Source organism: Hyperolius riggenbachi, chromosome 9, assembly GCF_040937935.1.
Source record: "Hyperolius riggenbachi isolate aHypRig1 chromosome 9, aHypRig1.pri, whole genome shotgun sequence".
NCBI classification, from domain to species: domain Eukaryota; kingdom Metazoa; phylum Chordata; class Amphibia; order Anura; family Hyperoliidae; genus Hyperolius; species Hyperolius riggenbachi.
The window spans coordinates 275,709,955-275,731,239 of record NC_090654.1 but is presented as its reverse complement, the minus strand read 5'-3'; the positions used below and the strand labels follow the sequence as shown (position 1 = coordinate 275,731,239).

At 42.6% G+C, this 21,285-nt stretch overlaps 1 protein-coding gene across 1 annotated transcript in view; it reads left to right on the top strand.

Moving 5' to 3' along the window:
• The window catches only part of TNFAIP2 (TNF alpha induced protein 2), a 137,990-nt gene that overhangs the window by 98,109 nt on the left and 18,596 nt on the right, over positions 1–21,285 (top strand). Inside the window, exons 2-5 of the mRNA XM_068254617.1 lie at positions 14,539–14,739; positions 16,130–16,739; positions 19,664–19,769; positions 20,923–21,045. Coding sequence (XP_068110718.1) covers positions 14,553–14,739; positions 16,130–16,739; positions 19,664–19,769; positions 20,923–21,045 — 1,026 coding nt within the window. The 5' untranslated portion in view covers positions 14,539–14,552. The remainder of the gene's footprint in view (positions 1–14,538; positions 14,740–16,129; positions 16,740–19,663; positions 19,770–20,922; positions 21,046–21,285) is intronic.

The window sequence follows — 21,285 nt, the reverse complement described above, 5'->3', positions numbered from 1 at the left end:
GTTCCTTTCAAGACCTGAATAGACATAGACATTTAGCTTTAAATACAAGGACTGTCCCTTTACAGGTGGCCACATACAATAAAATGATTCAATTTTATGGTCATTCCATAAAAACGATTAACTGTACAGAAAAAAATCAGAAGCTTATTAAATGGTTCAGATATAAGGACTGTCCCTTTAAAAGACAACTGAAGCAAGAGGGATTTGAGGCGGACATTTTTTTCCTTTTAAGCAATACCAGTTCCCTGGCTGTCCTGCTGATTCTCTGCCTCTAATGCTTTTAGCCACAACCCCTGAACAAGCATGCAGCAGATCAGGAGTATCTGACATTATTGTCAGATCTGACAAGATTAGCTGCATGCTTGTTTCTGGTTTGATTCAGACACTACTGCAGCCAAATAGATCAGCAGGGCTGCCAGGCAACTGGTATTGTTTAACTTCTTCGACCTCCTGGACGTACTAGCTACGCCCAGGAAGCCATGTGCGCGTCCCCGCGCTCCTGCGGCCGATCGCGCGCGTGCACGTGTGCTCCCGACCCGCGGTTCGTTAGCCAGGCAATCAGTGAATCGGGCTATGGTGCCCGATCACTGATTCCTCTCCCCCGCAGAAAAAGCGACATATGGGCAAATACAATACGTGAGTTTTAATTATGGAGGCATGTATTATTTTAAAACTATAATGGCTGAAAACTGAGTAATTTTTTCTTATTCTTCCTGTTAAAATGCATTTACAGTAAAGTGGCTCTTAGCAAAATGTACCCCCCAAAGAAAGCCTAATTGGTAGCGGAAAAAACAAGATATAGATCAGTTCATTGTGATAAGTAGTGATAAAGTTATTGGCTAATGAATGGGAGGTGAACATTGCTCGGATGCATAAAGTGAAAACGACTGAAGGCTGAAGTGGTTAACAGGAAATAAATATGGCAGCCCCCATATTCTTCTCACTTCACTTGTCCTTTAGGGCCCATTGACATTTACGATCACAAAATGCTAGCGATTAGCACTAGCTTTTTGCTGCTGCGTTTTTTATGTAATAATCACATATCTTTTACTAGACATTTTCGCATTTTTTTAGCGATCGCAATTGAAAATCGCAATTGCTCTAAAATCGTGAAAAATGCTGCATGTATCATGTTTGCGTTTACCACTAATCGCGATCGTGGCAGTGAGATCACTGCCATATAGTTAACTTTGCACTATCGCATTAAAAAGCGATTAGCAGTAAATGGCCATAGTCGCCCCAGTGTGAATGCCTCCTAAGAAAGGCACAGTTGGGGCAATTGGGACATAGGAGCCATCTACAGCCTGTTCCCTTTATGTAGCATGATGATGACATTGCTGCAATGCTACACAGAGACAGCTGCAGAGCCTTGTCTCATCCTTCCACTTTCACTTTTGTTTCTGTATATTTAAATATATTTCTATTGAGCAGGACCCTCCCCAGCCCTTGGGGCAGATATATTATAGGGTCCCTCAAACTAAATAACTGCTGTTAGGTCTGCAGACAGTGGGGATTTCCCAAATGATGCCTGCAGTGGGGTTTTCTTTGTATGATGATGACAGATAAGGGGTGTGGTCAGCAGCAAGGAGGGACCTGAAGCTGTATAAGACATGAAGGCAGCATGTGAGAAGCAGTATTACACTGCCAGTCACTGCACAGGACACACTGCTTTTACTGAAAGGACTGACTGCAGCAGTGTCACACTGTCACACTGCTCTTACTGTTGGGACTATCGGCACTGCAGCAGTGTCACACAGGACACGGTGGTGCTATTCTGCACGGAGCCTCCGGCATTGAAACCAGCACACAGACTGCCACAGGTGAGACCATAGCATGTGCTTTTACTGTCACCTTCTGATCATGTGCTTTATTTCATTATCATTACTATATATTGTATTTATAAAGCTCCAACGTATTACGCAGCGCTGGACAATAAATGCATACAGTGGTACAAAAGATGACAGACGTAACAAGGTTATACAACATAGAACAAAGCTATACAAGGCAAACAGTACAAAATATATGATCATGCGATTTTGGGCTGGTTAGGTGGTCCCTGCAATACAAGTACAAGGCGGTCATAGGAAAGGAGCACACGATCATGTAAAATACACCAGGGGAGGGGGGACCGTGCCAAAGGACAATCTAAGGTGGCCGTACACTGATCACTTGTTTATTTTTTAAATAAGACTTTGATTAGTTTAATTTATCAGATCTACCATACACCATTAATTCGAAATAATTGAATAATCAACCATTTTTTATCATTTAAAAAAAATGGTTAATTAAAACAGGAATATTAAACGATTTGATTGTAAGGATCCTGAAGCAAAAGGGGTATGGAGGCTGCCATATTTATGTCTTTTTAAACAGTTGCCTGAAAGCCCTGCTGATCTATTTGGCTGCAGTAGGGTCTGAATCTCACACCTGAAACAAGCACATGGCTAATGCAGTCAGATTTCAGTCAGAAACACCTCATCTACATGCTTGTTCAGGGTCTATGGCTAAAAGTATTAAGGTGGTCACAAGGGACACAATAAAATGATCCAATTCGATAAAAACGAATGGTTGTACAGAAAAATGTAAAGTTTTTTTTTTTCATTCAAATCTGATCAAATTTCATAAGTTGATTGCAGATTTTTCTGATCACGTTTTATGAAAATCGAATGGAGTAAGGTAGACTGGTAAATTTCTTAAAGGGAAGGTCCAAGCAAAAAAAAAAAATGAGTTTCACTTACCTGGGGCTTCTACCAGCCCCATGCAGCCATCCTGTGCCCTCGTAGTCACTCACTGCTACTCCAATCCCCCGCTGGCAGCTTTCTGACCTCGGAGGTCAGGGCCAAATTGCGTACATTTTTACACATTCCCGCTAGTGCAGGAACATTAACACATTTTTACGCGTTAGTGGTGAAATGCGTAAATTTTTGTTCCTGCACTAGCTGGAATGCGTAAAAATGTATGCAATGTGGCCCTGACCTCCGAGGTCAGAAAGCTGCCAGCGGGGAGCTGGAGCAGCAGTGAGTGACTACGAGGGCACAGGATGGCTACATGGGGCTGGTAGAAGCCCCAGGTAAGTGTATCTCATTTTTTTTTTTTTTTTGCTTGAACCTTCCCTTTAATGTACAGACCCAAGCAATTTTCTCAGAGTTTTCAATCATTTTTTTTTTCATAATTGGGGAAAAATTGAACACGTGTGATACGTTAGTCAGATTTTTCAAATGTTGCAATCAATCAGAAACATTGGTTGTAATTCTTGTATTGAAAATACATTTATTTTTATTTAAGTATTTATATAGCACCGACATTTTACTCAGCGCTGTACAGAGTATATTGTCTTGTCACTTAACTGTCCCGTAGAGGGGCTCACAATCTAATCCCTACCATAGTCATATGTCTATATTGTGTAGTAGTGCATGTATCATAGTCTAGGGCCAATTTTAGGGGGAAGCCAATGCAGAGCCGGGAGAAGGTCCTCCAGCACCCAAGGCTGAGACACCAAAGTGCGCCCCTCCATCCCTCCCACCCCAGCCGTCACACACTGATTGCTATTAGACTAAGAGGTGCCCCAGGACCCCCAATCCTCCCAACACCTTAATCTCTAGTTATCTGGCTTGCAGTCACTGCCATGTATCCCCTTTTCTTATTTCTCTCTGCTTCTAACACAATAGGGGAATGATAGCTGAGTGAGTTGTGCGCCCCCTCCTACACTGCGTCCTGAGGCTGGAGCCTCTCTCGCCTCTGCCCGGCCCTGAGCCAATGAACTTATCTGTATGTTTTTGGGATGTGGGAGGAAACCCACACAGACACAGAGAGAGAAAATACAAACTCCTTGCAGATGTTGACCTGGCTGGGATTTGAGCCAGGGACCCAGCACGGCAAGGCCAGAGCGCTAACCACCATGACATGTATGGTGTGTGGTCACTCTTAGAGGCAGAGGATTAACAGGACTGCCAGGCAACTGGTAGTGTTTAATTCGGGCAGATATTGGCCAATTTCCGTCAATCGAGCAGAATGGAACATAATCGATTGTTCCCCAATCCAATAAAATGATAGAATCGAATGGTCGATCAAACAGAAAAATCGAGTGATGTCATCTTAAGAATTTAAATGGTGAAATAAGCTGTTATTATTACTATATTATTACTATATGATTACTGTTATTACTTGTGGAACTATCAGATGTGTAAGATGTCTCAGTCGGTTCTGATTTTCTATGTAAGATTGTACTTTGCTCGCCCTGTCATAATACAAACATATATTTAGTTCCCACAGTCCAAACTCATACATGAGCTAAAGACAAAGGGAGCTGTAGTAGAACAACACTAGGGGGAGGAGCTGTCCTTGCAAGCTTGCAATCTATCTGGAGAGGGGCGGAGACAAAGGGGCGGGCAGCACTGTGTATCTAACAGCTGAGAAGGCAGTCAGTTATTATCAGTCAGCTGGCACAGGAGGCAGCAGGAGGTAGATCTATGTCTGAAGACGAGTGACTAGCTCAGATTACACGATGTCTCTTTGAAGAGGTGAGTTTAAACTTAGGTAGCCATACACTCAACAACTTTTTTTCCCCGATTAGACGTTTGACCAGACTAAAACGTCAAACTGATCGTTAATTGAAGTGGATTTACAGTATTTATTATTGTAATTAGGATCCATATTATGATCGTAATACTAAACCGCAATGTTGATTTTTGGTCAGTCGATCGTAATATCAATTGTAATAATGACCGAAAGCAAAATTGTATAGTATATGACTAGCTTTTGAGCGACACATACAATATTCAACCGTGGCATTAACTGTCCCGCGATTGACAATACCACATATATTGTTGGTCTCTTGTGAAAAATAAAAAAGTCTATCCGATCGTGTGATGTCACACACGGGTTAATGGTGAGATAACCGTGGTGGCGTGGTTAGCTAAAATACAGACATTTTTGTTGAATCTATGATTGATCTAGATGGGCACAAATATTACATAGTGTATGGCCATATGATTTATTATGCTTGAAGGAGTCCTAGGCTGGAGAGTGACAGATGGAAAGTATTCCCAAGAGGGACAGGCAGCTCCTGAGAAGCCCTGCGTGTGATAAGGTGGTTGTAGCGAACGATAGAAGATGGTGTGCAGGCTGTGAATGAGGATTGAATGTAGAAATATTTGGGGAAATGTATGGAGCTTGGACAGGGCAGGATGTACGGATCTTTTTGGTCTGGGTTAGGAGCCTGAATTAGATTCTCTGAATATTAAAGCGGACCTGAAACTCAGAACTTCCTCTTTGCTCTCAAAGATAAGCAACAGCATAATAACATTTAAATGAAAAACATTTCTTTGTTACAACTGATACAAATCCTGCAATAAATCTACTTCCTGCTTTCATGGAAGCAGATATAAAGGTAACAATCCTTTGTTTACAAATTAGCTGCTCTGCCATGGCAGCCAGCTGACACAGCTAAGCGATCGAATTACAACTTGTGATTAGTCACAGATGAGGGGGGAATTAGACAGGCTAAACTCTCTAGGTGCATACAGGGTGGATTTCTCTGTTTTCCTTCTTTTCTGTGCAAGAGTTCAGGTCCATTCTAAGGTTTAATAAGCCGCTGTTCTGTATGAAGTCTGTTTACAAAGCCACAAAGTGGAGGATGTAAGTCTCAGCTGATACTGTACATATTTGTTATTTTTATCACCTGCTCCTCTGTAAATATTATCTGTAAAAACAAATTAGCTGTAGCTGTCTGGAAGAGGTGATGTTGTTGGTACGCAATGATGGTAACTAATCATATGATTTATAGAAATGAGGGGGAGGGGGGAGGAGTTATCAGTGAATGGGGGTGCGGGTGGGTAAATGAAAATGTCAGAGTTTGCGCAGAGGAAATAGATTACGCTGGACTTCTTCCTTCTTAATGTATTGGAAGAATGTCTTGCTGTAATTTATATTATATTGCACTGACATCTCCTCCAGCAGCACTTTACAGAGTGCACAGTCATGTCACTGACTGTCCTCAGAGGAGCTCCCAATCCAATCCTACCATAGTCATAGTCTAATGTCCTACCATATTATTATTATTATGTATTTATATTGCACTGACATCTCCTCCAGCAGCACTTTACAGAGTGCACAGTCATGTCACTGACTGTCCTCAGAGGAGCTCCCAATCTTATCCTACCCTAGTCATAGTCTAATGTCCTACCATATTATTATTATTATGTATTTATATTGCACTGACATCTCCTCCAGCAGCACTTTACAGAGTGCACAGTCATGTCACTGACTGTCCTCAGAGGAGCTCCCAATCTTATCCTACCCTAGTCATAGTCTAATGTCCTACCATATTATTATTATTATGTATTTATATTGCACTGACATCTCCTGCAGCACATTACAGAGTACATAGTCATGACTCATGTCCCTGACTGTCCTCAGAGGAGCTCACAATCTAATCCTGTCATAGTCTAATGACCTACCATATTATTATTATGTGTTTATATAGCACTGACATCTTCTGCAGCACTTTACAGAGTACATAGTCATGTCACTGACTGTCCTCAGAGGAGCTCACAATCTAATCCTACCATAGTCCTAGTCTAATGTCCTACCATATAATTATTATGTATTTATATAGCACTGACATCTTCTGCAGCACTTTACAGAGTACATAGTCATGTCACTGACTGTCCTCAGAGGAGCTCACAATCTAATCCCCACCAAAGTCATATTGGATCCACAGCCAGGGGTGTAGCAATGGCCACTGCAAGGGATGCAGCTGCAGGGGGGCACAGAAGCTGCAGGGGGCGCTGTGGGGGAAGAATTTATTTTCCCTGTCCTGAGAGACTGACAACTAAGCGCATGAAGAGAAAAAGCTTTCTGCTCTCTGCATAATTGTTCTAATAACTGCATCTGCTCAGCCACTGATTACAAATATTTATAGTCTACAAAACTTTGCATGATTTGTTGACAGACTATTCAGCGTGCAGCAGGCTCTGTACAGCGCCCAGCCCCCAACCTCTCTAGCCATCCCCAAGTGCTGTGTACTGTAGTGATGCGGGAAAAGTCTGCAGAGCCAGTTCTGCTCCATCATGCTAGGTGCACACATAGCAGAAACACTAGCGTTGTGGAAAACGCTGCATTTTTGCCGCTAATGGAAATCTATGGGCAGCAGGAAAAAAACGCATATGTAATTTCTATGCATTTTTAAACCTGCAAATCTAAAGTTTCCCGAGGGGGGGGGGGGGGGGGGGAGGACTCAGTGATTTCTAGTTACGCCCCTGTACCTCAGCCTTCCCTCTAGAAAGGTGAGTATCGATTTTTACCGACGCTCTTCAGGATTTCTTTATGCACAGCGCGCTCGGCACGCGGTCAGGAGTTTTATGCTTGATGGATCCTAATAATAGTTTTGTAAATGATTAAAGCTTACACAGATGATTGGAGCTGTTTGGCAGAAGGCAGGCTTGTGGTCTGCATAACGCTACACGCCAGAGATGAGGAAGAATGCTGGCTTAGCACAGGAAGTGTCACAGGGTGCGATGTTACATCTCATACATGAAAATGTGCATTCAGTTTCAGAAGCAAGAGACTCCACAGACACCTGCAAGTGTTTCATCACTTAGAATAAACATCCGTCCTGCTACAAGAAAGATAACTTTCATGCATTTAAAGGGAACCTGAAGTGATGAATGTACAATTCAGTATCCTGAATAATGTAATACATTCTATTATACGTTGTTTGTGCCTTTTTTTTTTGACCGCGTAATGTAAGTCCTACGCCGCACTTGTGGCTGTCTAAAGGTGCCCACACACCATACAATCTTTTAAATATTTGTTCAATTTAAGAATTGCAATCAATTTTTCTGACTGAAACATTTCAAAAATATGACCAATGTACCACACACCTATGTTCAATTTTTCCTTAATTATGATAAAAATTATTGGAAACTCTGAGAAAATTGCTAGGGTGTGTATATTAATAAATTGACACTCCAACACACACCATACAATCTTTAGTAGAAATTGAAGAGAAATATCTGGCATTCCGGATCGATATAAATTGAAAAAAAAAAGGGAAATCCAATTGGATTCTTCAGTCGATTGAAAAAAAAAAAGCTTTCGATTTTGCTAGAGATATGATCGTTTTTATGGAATTGCTGTAAAATTGGATCATTTTATTGTATCGTGTGTGTGGCCACCTTAACCCTGATGTGATGTAGGGTTTACGCCACCTGCCATTTTCGCTCCCGACGCGATTGGCTCCTGATCACGTGATCACTACGATTGCTGCCGGATCATAGTTATCACTATTAGAGCAGTGGCTGTAGGAGGGTAAGAAGAGGATCCACTCACCTTCCTGACGTTCCTCCCGCGACCGGCGATCCCCTCCGCTCTGGCCGGCATCCACGCTCGCTCCGACGTAAGTGGCGGGTCCCGGCTTGATGATGTCATCAAGCCGCGACCCGGAACTTAACGGCAGTGCGAGCGAGGATGCTGGCCAGAGCGGAGGGGGCTTTTTTTAAAAAAGGAAATACTTATTTCCACCTCCATATGCCTCTCAGTTCAGTGGAGTGCCCTTAGTACGGCCTGGTGCACACCAGAGGAGTTTTTCTGAGCGTTTTGAGTTTTTAAATCTGCTGCTAATGTTATCCTATGTGTCTGTGCACACTGGAGCAATGAGGTTTTGTGAAAAACCCCATAGCATTTAGAGATTTCAAAAGCTCTTCCCAATGTAATGCTATGTTTTTTTTTTTACAAAAACTCATTGCTCCAGTGTGCACAGACACATAGGATAACATTAGCAGCAGATTTAAAAACTCAAAACGCTCAGAAAAACTCCTCTGGTGTGCACCAGGCCTAATAGCTGTTTCTGCCTGAGTGTTATCATCAACACACTGTAGTGGAGGAGGTGGACTGACACATACATTTGGGCAGGTGTCTCACACAGTATAGGAGTGTCTGGACCTGCTGCTAAAAAAATAAAAAGTTTACAGACTTCTGTCTGCGTCAAATTTCTGCAGTCTGTGGTGGCAATGTGGGCAGGCAGAAACCGTCCATCCAAAATCAAAACTCAGACTACTCCATTTTATAGATAAATTACGATCATGTACGTTGAAAGCCGGTTTTACAGCTGTTTTAAAAGTAAAAGGAATGGTGCTGTGGATGTGGCGATGTAGTCTCATAACACGAGGGAACCAAACAGAAGAGGAAGCAAACTTTACATCAAAACTTTTTATTCCAAGCACCTATTGGGGGCGTGCTTAAAAAAGAACATTTTTGATTTTTTTTTTTTTTTTTTGCACAATTTTTTCCCCCCTCTCCAAGCGCTTAATTGCACTTTTTTGCGATTTTGTGTAAATGTGCTTTTGCAGAGCGATTTGTTTTTTTCACTTCCTGACGCAAGTCAGGAAGTGAACTCTTTGACCCGAAAAATAATAAATACAATGTATTCATTCTTAAAAGAGCAAACACAATTGCCACGCAAAGCAATTTTGTGACCGTTTTGCATTTTTCCTATACCTTCCATTGTAGCAAAATCGCCCCAAAAATGGTACAGGAGGCGTTTTGCTGAGCGGATCGGAAAGGAACCGCTCAGATGTGAACTCTCTCATAGGGAATCATTGCACGGGCGCTTTTAGGGCGATTTTGAAAATCGCTACCACTTAAAAAAAAAAAGGCGAAAACACCCTTAGCAGGAACAAGCCCTAAAAGTGGGTATCCTGAATAATTGACTGCTTTTTACTATATTGTCGCTACAGGGCCTCTTTAAAGAGACACTGAAGCGAAAAAAAAATGATATAATGAATTGGTTGTGTACTATGAATAATTACTAGAAGATTAGCAGCAAAGAAAATATTCTCATATTTTTATTTTCAGGTATATAGTGTGTTTTCTAACATTGCATTATTCTATAATATGTGCAGATTACACAACACTCAGCATTCAAAATGATTCTTTCAGAGCAGTCTGTGAACTAATGACCTCTCCTCTGGCAGATAAGAAGAAAACTGTTCACTTAGGCCTGGTGCACACCAAAAACCGCTAGCAGATCCGCAAAATGCTAGCAGATTTTGAAACGCTTTTTCTTCTTTTTCTGTAGCGTTTCAGGTTCATTTTGCGGTTTTGTGTAGCGGTTTTGGTATAGTAGATTTCATGTATTGTTACAGTAAAGCTGTTACTGAACAGCTACTGTAACAAAAAACGCCTGGCAAACCTCTCTGAAGTGCCATTTTTCAGAGCGGTTAGCGTTTTTCCTATACTTAGCATTGAGGCAGAAACGCATCCGCAATCCAAAATCTGCAGCAGCCCGGGAGTATGCGTTTCTGCAAAACGCTTCCCGCTCTGGTGTGACCCACCCCATTGAAATACATTACCCTGGCGGATCCGCACCCGCAAGCGGATCGCAAACCTCAGCAGAACCGCTCTGGTGTGCACTAGGCTTTACAGTTGAGATAATAAAAGTCAGAAGACAGCCCTCTCCAAGACTTTGAAAGTCGTAGAGATGAATGGCTTTTTTGCATAGAGATAACAACTGGAGTTTCTTAACTCTTCCTGTACTGGAAACAATTACACTGATGTATCTGATCTTAATGTTTTATTTCTTAGCTGTGCTACACATACAAATCATAATATCGTTTTTTTTTTCGCTTCAGTGTCTCTTTAAGCATGTAATATATGGGAGAGTTTATGAGCATTGGATGTAATGGTGTTACAGAGGTCAGTGCGATTATTACTGCAGATATGCCGTGTTTTCCCACAGCCTGCTCTAATATTCATCCTTCCGGGGAACTTTACCTCCCAAATATTATGAAAGCGTTTGGGAAAACCAGTTCATCCACTACGTAATATTACAAAACTCACCTTGGCTCATCTACAGAACAACACATGATGAACCTCCTGGAGCCAAGAAAGACACATCTCCGATCACATCGATGTTTTTATAGCCTCATGTGGACACAAATAGCTTCTTATGGGGAAAAGTCTCATTTTCATGTTACAATGCATTCATTGAGACCCTGTGTATTCTGCTTCATGGTTACAGCGGACCTGAACTCAGAGCTTCCTCTCAGCTCTATAAGATAAGCAACAGCATAGTAACCTTTAAAGAAAAGCAATTCTTGGTTACAGCTGATACAAATCCTGCAATAAATCTGCAGTGTGTCTACTTCCTGCTCCCATGGAAGCAGACATAGGGCTAACTTCCTGTGTTTACAAATTAGCTGCTCTGCCGAGGCAGAGGAGATTCCTGAGCTGACGCAGCTGAGAGATCAAGTTAAACTTGTGATTAGTGGCAGATGAGGGGGAATAAAACAGGCTAAACTCTCTAAATACACACAGGGCCTGATTCACAAAGCGGCGCTAACAGTTAGCACGCTGGTGAAAAGCCCTTTATCACGCCTAAACTCAGTTTAGGCATGATAAGTTTAGGCGTGATAAGTTTAGGTGTTAAGTTTAGGTGTGATAAGTTTAGGCGTGATAAGTTTAGGTGTGATAAGTTTAAGCACCAACTGCGTTAGCACCGCAGTGTACAGCTGATCAAAAGTTTTGCACTAGCAAAGTCTGGTGCACTTCGCATAGAGTTTAATGGCGCTGCTTTGCGTGCGGGACTTTGCGCGCAATCTAAACTTATCATGCCTAAACTTATCATGCCTAAACTTATCATGCCTAAACTTAGCATGCCTAAACTTAGCATGCCTAAACTTATCACGCCTAAACTTATCACGCCTAAACTTATCACACCCAAACTGGCTTTTCACCAGCGTGGTGCAGTGGTTATCACACCTAGGGCTCGATTCACCAAGCGGTGCAAAGTGTTAGCACCGTGGTGAAAAGGCCCTTATCACGCCTAAAGTCACTTTAGGCATGATAAGAAGAAACTCGCGCGAAGTTGCCGCGCGTACGCGCGTAAGTGCGCGCGCAACACCCGACGCTTCGCGCGAAGCTCCCATTAAGCCCTATGGGACTTTGCGCGCGCTCTCACGCGCGTACGCGCTTACGCGCGGTAACAGCAGGAAAAATCGGTGATAACTCAGTGGTGAAAAGGTCATCACGCCTAAAGTCTTTTAGGCGTGATAACTGGGTTATCACCGCTTTGTGAATCGAGGCCCTAAAGTCTCTAACTGGGTTAGCACCGCTTTGTGAATCGAGCCCACAGAGTGCATTTCTCTGTTTTCCTTCTGCCCTGTGCAAGAGTTCAGGTCCACTGTATGGTGCCCATACATCTGCCACCAGATCAAGCATCAGATGCCAGCCCACACACTGCACACAGATTTGCAATAGATATCAGTATTAAACATCGCCCTAGCGTCGCCTGCAAGCCCCCCCCCAGTGTATGTACCCCCCGTTGTGTGATGAGGGTTGAAGGTCCACCTGTCCACCAGCGCAAATCCTCACCTCCTCCTGTGCTGTGCTGGCGATGACACCAGAAGTCGTGCCTGTGTGGGCTTTCAACACTAACCACGGGCATGGGGGAGGGGATACATACCCTTGGGGGGACGATGGCCGGAGGTCAATCGATCCTTAGGAATTCATTACAGAAGCAATTTTATTACTTAAAGGATACCCCAACTGAAATGTGACATAATGAGATAGACATGTGTATGTACAGTGCCTAGCACACAGATAACTATGCTGTGCTCCTTTTTTTCTTTCTCTGCCTGAAAGAGTTAAATATCAGGTATGTAAGTGGCTGACTCAGTCCTGACTCAGACAGGAAGTGACTACAGTGTGACCCTCACTGATAAGAAATTCCAACTATAAAACACTTTCCTAGCAGAAAATGGCTTCTGAGAGCAAGAAAGCGGTAAAAAAGGGGAATTTCTTATCAGTGAGGGTCACACTGTAGTCACTTCCTGTCTGAGTCAGGACTGAGTCAGCCACTTACATACCTGATATTTAACTCTTTCAGGCAGAGAAAGGAAAAAAGGAACACAGCATAGTTATCTGTGTGCTAGGCACTGTACATACACATGTCTATCTCATTATGTCACATTTCAGTTGGGGTATCCTTTAAGCTATTTTTAATACAGTTCCCCTTTAAACACATGCATGGTGCCATTGCTGCACAGAACTAGGCTGTGTTCCTTTTTTTGCCTTTTCTCACTGTAAGGGTTAAGAATTCAGATATGCAGATTACAGTTTCTCTCAAGTCGGACTATAGCGTAACGCTCACTGATAGCTCTCAAGTCGGACTATAGCGTAACGCTCACTGATAGCTAAGTACAAGCGACAAAAAATAACTTTTGCCACGCAGAGAGCAACTTTTTAGTGTAGGGAATAGATTAAAAAAAAAACAACGGTTTATAAATTTTAACTTTGCAACATTAAAAGATTATCATTCAGATGAGAAAATTAAAACAATAAAACTACTTTTTTAGTTTTTAAACACAAAATAAAACTGTGGAATGCTATCTCCCCCCCCCCCCCCCCCCATATTTAGGAGTCGGTTTATAGACACATCTCATTATCTCATCATCTCAGTTTGCTTTAAGGAGGGGACATTTGCATGTAAATGTTTAATAGGAGATAGACATGTGCTGGAACTGAACTCTTGGCTACAGGGATGACAGTACTCAGCATTATGTGACACTGAAGAGCGTCTTTGTGGAGAATGACAGTGTGACTGCCTGCGTGATCTTCCTAATATTATCACATTCTTCATTCCGTATCGGGTCATGCTTGCGGCCAACTCTTAGGCCACAACTAGTGTGAAACCACGCATGCGCAATACACTACTGCTACTCAGAACTACTGTTTAGGTTCAGGTAAGGTGGCAGCTGGATTTCTGCTCTGGGGTCCTCCCGGCTCAGCAGCCTACCCTGCTCTGAGAAGTAGCTGGGTCCTCCAGCCCCCCCCCCCTTTCTCTCTCCATGGTACAGTGCGTACCATTCATATGAGCCAGATGCACTACGCTTTTAAAGAGGCTGTGTAACTGCCAAACTTCTGTGCTGGCACAGCTGAGAGACCAAATTACACTTCTGATTACTTGAAGACAAGGGGTAATTAGACGGGCTGTTCTCTCACAAAAACACACAGGTGCATTTCTCTCTGTTTCCTTGTGTCCTGTGCAAGAGTTCAGGTCCACTTTAAAGAGGCCCTGTAGTGACTTATAGTAGAATGCAGTCAATTATTCAGGATACCCACTTATACAGAAATGTTCCTGGTTTCATCATCAGAAAAACTTTCTACATCTATAGTTATATATTGCTGTGTATGGAAAGTAGCCTCGCCCACCCTGTAATATTTATGCTAGGCTGTTTGGCTATGTGGAATTCTCCTCCTAGAGCATTCTGGGAGACTCAAGTATATTTTGTACTGGCTTTGGAACTCCCAGTAAACAAACATTCCACAGAGCTAAACCTGACAGGACTAAGGATGTCGCCACCTGTGGTAATGTAAAAGCATAATAAATGAATAAAATTAATGTGTTTAAGTATTCATTCTTTGAAGTGTCTCTGTCATACTAGAATTATGGGAGGTGATTTTTAGGTCCATTTTATATGTATAAACATTGAGATCAGTGGAATTAAATTCTCTTCTCTTCCGCTCTCTCGCCTGCAGTTTCGTCTCTATATATGAAGACATTAAGGAAAAAAATGGCTGAATTGGCACAGGTCGCCACAACTGAAAACTCCATAGGGGAGGAGAAGAAGAAGAAGAAGAAGGGGATCACCCACGGGATAAAGAAAGTGTTCAAGAATGTCACGTCGCCTCATCCAAGACCGCATTCTCCAGTGCTGCCAGTGAAGGAGGAGCTAACAGGTAATGGGGAGGAGTATATTTATAGAACCGAAACAGTTCTGTAACAGATTACCTTTAGCTCCATCTGTTGCTCGGAGGGTTGCATTGCAGCCATTAGAAAAAGGCAGGAGAGGAGCTGAGCGTCTTCATAAACAGGTCACTTGTCTTCATGTCCTGGATGTAGAAAACAAAAAAATCTATTACTTAGGCATGACCCTCAGCAACACTTTAAACACTTCTAAAATTAAAATTGAAAGTCTTTGTCACAACACAGAACAAAATAATAAAAATAGGTAATAATTCTAAAATGGGGCTAACATTTATATAATTTTGCTTGAAATAGTTGTAGACAGGAAGTGCCTGCTTCAGTATGTAGCCAAGACTGAAGAAACAGGAAGTACTTCACAGCTGAATTCTAGAAAGGTCATAAGACACTATTTCATCAGCAGTCCCAAGTTATGTGGTAGGTGGTTCTGCCTGACAACTGTTAAGAAAAAAGGTCACCAAAAGTGTAATGGCCCATACTCACGAGGGACTTTTGTCGCCTCAACACGCGGCGCGCGCGTGTTGCGGCGACAGGTCGCCCGTGAGTATGGGCCGTCGCACGCGCGCGCCCCCCGAACTGTCGCCCGCCGCTCTTGTCGCCATGCGATTGAAAGTTTCAATCGCATGGCAACAGTCGCCGCCGCACCTCCGCCGCAACTGTCGCTAGTGAGTACGCGGACTAGCGACAGCAACCTCCATAGAGGTGAATGAAGCTTCCGGCGGGGGGAGGAGGAACGTCGGCGACAGCTTCCGTCTCGCCGCTGGTCCCTCTTCCGCGTGTGTACGCGGAGGGACCTGGAGAGAAGCTGTCGCCGGCCTGTCGCTAGCACGCTCACGTGTGCTGGCGACAGGCCACTTCTGCAGCCCGTGAGTACGGGCCATAACTGTGCAGCATTTTCTGTTTCCTCAGTTTAGGCTAGGTGAGGCAGTCAGCACTTCCTGTCTAGTGCTTTTTGCATGTGAAGTGCAGAAGAATGTGAATAAAAAAAGTAAGTTAGGTTTGCCATGTGTGACTTATAGTAGCTAAACATGATGGCCTCCAGAACCAGATTTAGGTCCACATCGGGTAAACCGAGCAGGAGTGTCCCAATAACCCTGCTTTGAGAGGAAAGGAACTAGTGTGTCCCTTCCTGTATGACATGTGATGTCATCTGACCTCATAGCATGCAGAATATTACAACTACAGGGTCAACACGCAGCACCTTTGGGCTACCGATGGAGTGTTGAAAAAAAAAATATATATATATATATATATATGTATATATATATATATATATATATATGTATGTAGTAGTGGATGTAGAAAATAAGTTCGACATACAAAACAAACAGTATAATCTCTTTCACTGTTGCCCTTGATTTTTAGCTGCAGATATACAGAAACTAATAGAAGGAAAGAAATTCTGGTATGCCAGTGAAGGCCTAGTTGACTTGGAACACAAGATTCCTGTTGGAACCGAAACAGAGGAGAAGGAGAAACTTGAACAACTTCATGACAAACTTGAGATTGAAGTATCTCAGACCATTAAAGACTCCCTCACTATAAGAGACGCAGATCTTGTGAAACAAGCTGTGCAGGCCATTGTGGTGCAAGAAGCAGAAGACGACAAGTGTGGCAACGACCTGAGCACAGCCAATAAGACGAGGCCGAAGGGATGGAAAAAGACCTGGGAGAGGGCCGTAAAGCAGTCTGTAGAGGAACGCCTTGACAAGGTTCTCCTGGAGTCACCCATGAATGAATCCTCCTCTACATTGTCACAAACTTCTCAACTTCTGGGAAAAGCTTTCAAGGATGACCTCATCAGTATAGCGACGCATTACAAGGCGTGTTACCCGGAGGAATATGATGTGTGTAACACGTACGCACAGCATTACCACCGTATCCTGAAGTCACAGATTGAAAGCATCATCCAATTCGAGCTGTGCAACAAAGACATCCACTTCCTGCTCTGCTGGGTGCATAACCTTTACCCAAAGTAAGTCGGACGGAGCTTTATAGCTCATGTAATACCGCAGCTTTGGTTGTCTTAAAGGACAACTGAGGTGACATGTGACATGATGAGATAGACATGTGTATGTACAGTGCCAAGCACACAAATAACTAGGCTGTGTTCCTTTTTTTTCTTTCTCTGCCTGAAAGAGTTAAACATCAGGTATGCAAGTGATGGTTTCTGTCCAAGTCGGACTGGGTCAGACTATAGCATAACCCTCACTGATAAGTAATTACATCCATAAAACACTTTCCTGTCAGTAAAAGGCTTCTGAGAGCAGAAAAGAGATAAAAAGGATCAATTATGCATAGATTTGAGCTCTGACATACTTCAATGAAGGTGCCATTGAGCAAAAACAGTAAAAAAAACAAAAACCTAAAAACTAGATTTAAATATAAAATAAAACTGTGGGATATCTAAAACAAAAGTCATTTTTAGGTGAAGGAGGATAGATACAATTGTTTTTCTCATCAGTTTATTTTCACCTCAGATGCCCTTCAAGGTTTGGCATAAATGAATCGACATTGAGAGGTGAACAATCAAATATACCCTGATCAGAAATCTGTACCAATGAAAATGGATGGATTGATGGGGGATGGAAAGATGGATGAAGGGAGAATGGAGGGTTTTATGGATGTATGGGTAGAAAGGATGGATTGATGAATGGAGGAGGATGGATGGATTCAGAGGCATAACTACTAGATGCGATCACAGCTGGGCCCAGAGCTGTGGGGGGCCTCCGACTACTAGTGGGTGGGTGGATGGATGGTTTGATGGATGTATGGGTGAATGAATGGAGCATGGATTGATGAATGGAGGATGGATGGGTGGTTTGGTGGATAGATGGAAAGAGAAATTTGAAAGGGCAGCCACAAATGGCCCAAAAATGCCCTGATGGTCACGTAACTATATGGTCAATAAAGATGGTCACTTAGATGCAAATAAATTGTGACTTAAATTCTTGGATTGCATCTCTTTGAAGCACTGGCTCCAGGCACCAGACTAGGCAGCCTCATTAGTGCCTAGATAGTGTCATGGTTAAGACTTGTGGCTTCCTGTTCAGTAAGCCAGCACCTATTCAGTAAGGAGTCCTTGTGCTAGACTCCCTAACACTGCTACGGCCTATAGAACGTGCCCCTACTGGCCGCAACTGAAAAACTTTGAGTACGCCAGGAGAAAAGCGCAATATACAGTTAATACGGGAAGACCAGCCTGACGCTTACTGAGGAACTTACACTACAATTAAATATCAGGACAACCACCCTCTCAAGGCATGGAGGGCCCCACCCATACGTGTTATTTTCAGAGGGAAAATGTAGCTAATTATAAATGAATGAGATGTTTGCTGATTTGGGAATATGAAGATAAGAGAGACACGTGAGCCAAAACTACACCCTCATGTGGTTTCCAGTAACTGCTTACAGTATGCGGTAATTAGGGTTGCAACACTGTGACATGTGGGCGTCGCAGAACACGTGCCCACGTGAAACATTAATTAATCTGTAAATCCTTCGAGTGGCGACTCCTCTGTAGTTCCGCTCACACTTCCCTCTCTGGCGGGATTTCATCATTCTGAACATATTCCGGGAAATATGCTGGGAGGGTCGGAGTGATAATAGGATGTTAAAGGCGTGTTCCAGCTATGACTTAAAGGGAACCAAACACCACTTCTTTTTCTGGTTTCTAATAGCTATAGGGGCTACCATGGTCCACCCTCCCCTTCCAGCTGCCCATTATTTATCCAGGGGAAGGTGGGAAGATAGAATCTGTGACTCCTCTAAATGCTTTGAAGCACAGTGTTCAATCTATAGTGAACCTGAGGTGGTGAAAAAAAAGTTAGAGGAACTGTAGTGAAAATAACATAACAAATAAAATTGCTTAATTTTCTTTACAATATTCATTTATAGATTATTTAGTCAGTGTTTGCCCATTGTAAAACCTTTCCTCTCCCTGATTTACATTCTAAAATTGATCACTGGTGGTCACATCTTTAGTTCTGCCAGTTGATCTGTACGGAATGTTCGTTACTGAGAGTTCTATGCACAGAGGGAGATACTGCTTGCTTGGGAGTTAGAAAAAGACGTTCTTTCCTACAATGCAACGAGGTTCACAGACAGCAAAATGCCAGGACCATGGTCATGGCATCACTCTGTGGGAGGGGTTTCCCCACAATATCCCCACAATATCAGCCATACAGCCCCCCTGGGAGAGAAAGTTCCTTAGAGAAGAGACAACACCCAGAAGTGAAATGAGCAGTGCCTTCCTCTGACTTGATATTTTTTCTTTAAAGGTGCAAAGGCAGAAATTCATGTCAGGTGGGAGGAATAAGAAAACTCACACAATAACTTTAAGGACAACCCAGGTGACATGTGACATGATGAGATAGACATGTGTATGTACAGTGCCTAGCACACAAATAACTAGGCTGTGTTCCTTTTTTTCTTTCTTTGCTTGAAAAAGTTAATCATTTATGGAAGTGACAGTTTCTGTCTGGGTCGGGACCGGGTCAGACTATAGCATAACTCTGACTGATAAGTAAATACAGCCATAAAACACTTTCCTGTCAGTAAATGTCTTCTAAGAGCAGGAAAGAGATAAAGGGGTCAATAGTTCATAGATTTGAGCTCTGGCAGACTTCAATGAAGGTGTCATTGAGCTGAGACAATGAAACAGTAAAAACTTTAAAACTACATTTAAATATAAAATAAAATGGTGGGGTATCTAAAAATGTCATTTTTAGGAGACTGAGGATAGATACAATTGTTTTTCTCCTCAGTCGATTTTCACCTCGTATGTCCTTTAAGGATCAAAATTTCAAAATAGGATGTTAATCAAGCCTGATAATAATAGTCTGAAATAATCAGCAAATACACGTTAAAAGCACATCATGACAAATCTCTCGTCTTCAGCTTAATCTTGAAGCATTTGAACAGCGTTGATGAGTCGCGACTGGAGAGCCTCATCCCTCTGCACAGGATCCGTCAATTCGAGAACGATTTTCTGCCTTCGGAAGCTGTAAGTAGGCGGGTGACAAGAGAAAGATGTTTATAGCAGAAAGCGAGGGATACGATAACTGTGTGGCGAATAACTGGAAAATTCTGACATTTCCATCGCAATTTTTTTGTTCGTTTTGTACACCTTTTGTATGTGATTTTTCTATATGTGATTTTTTTTTTTTTTTAAATGCATATGCATTTTTTATGCATATCAATAAGTATGGCCCAGTATGACACCAAAACCTCCAGCAGATCCTCAAAACGCTAGAGGTTTTTGGAGCAGATTTCAGAGCGATTCTAGGCATGTTTAAAGACGTTTCCTAAGCATGTCTAGCGGTTTTTGGGGAGTTTTTGTGTAGCAGATTACATATATTGTTGCAGTACAGCTGTTACTGAACAGCTTCTGTAACAAAAACGCCTGGAAAACCGCTCTGATGTAGCGTTTTCTAGAGCGGTTTGAGTTTTTCCTTTACTGTATATTGAGGCAGAAACGCTTCTGCAAACTGCAAACGTGCAGCAGGAGGCACGTTTGCGGTTTGCTAAAAACCTCAAACCGCTGGTGTGCACCATCCCATTGAAATACATTAGCCAAGCGTTTTCACAGGCGGATGCGGTTGGCGGATCGCTGCTAAAACTGCTCGGTGTGCACTGGGCCTAACTATGTAGCTTCAAAAATGCATGCAATTTTTCTGAGTTTCCATTGACTTACATTACGTGCAACTTGCACACTGTGTGCATAAAAGTGCAACACTGTTGCACTAAAAACAGAATTTGAAAAGTGGCACGACCAAGCAAGCCAAATGCGATGCCCTTCACTTGCATGAGACGTGCAGGAAATGCAAATTTGCAAAAACACAAACTGCACGCAAATTTTGCTATGTGCGAACGTCCCCTAACTCCAGGTGGTGCACACACTGAACCAGCATGCCGACAGATATGGCGATCCCTTCTTCTTGTGGCATTGCAGTAAATGCAGTCCGGGTGTGAAGGGAGTAATAGATTTTACTTCCTGCTTTGTGCAGACTTATGAACCAATGTGGCAACAGAAAGAGAGAGGAGAATTGTGGGTATTGTTAATACCAAAACATATACTGTTGCCATGGTTTCCAGCAAGTTACATAAAAACGTAGAGTTCTACCGTATTTATATAATCGTCTATTTTGCTCTCCCAGGAATCGGTTGGAAGGCACATGAATAAAGCGTTAGACTTGGAAGTGGCGCTTTGGAAAGATGGCAAAGAACCAAAGAAGCTGGGGGAGTTGTACCTCTCTGAGCTCCACATCGACGTCATTCAGGTAAGGATTATTAAAGGGGCACTCTTTGAAATGTGATTACAAAATGATAACAGTTGTATTGTGTGTACAGTTGTCTTTTGTAAACGATCATCTGCAGACATTCCTGAACCCTTAAAGGGGCACTATGGCGAAAAATTGTAAAATTTACAATATGTGCTAACATAGACAAATAAGAAGTACGTTTTTTTTCCAGAGTAAAATGAGCCATAAATTACTTTTCTCCTATGTTGCCGTCACTTA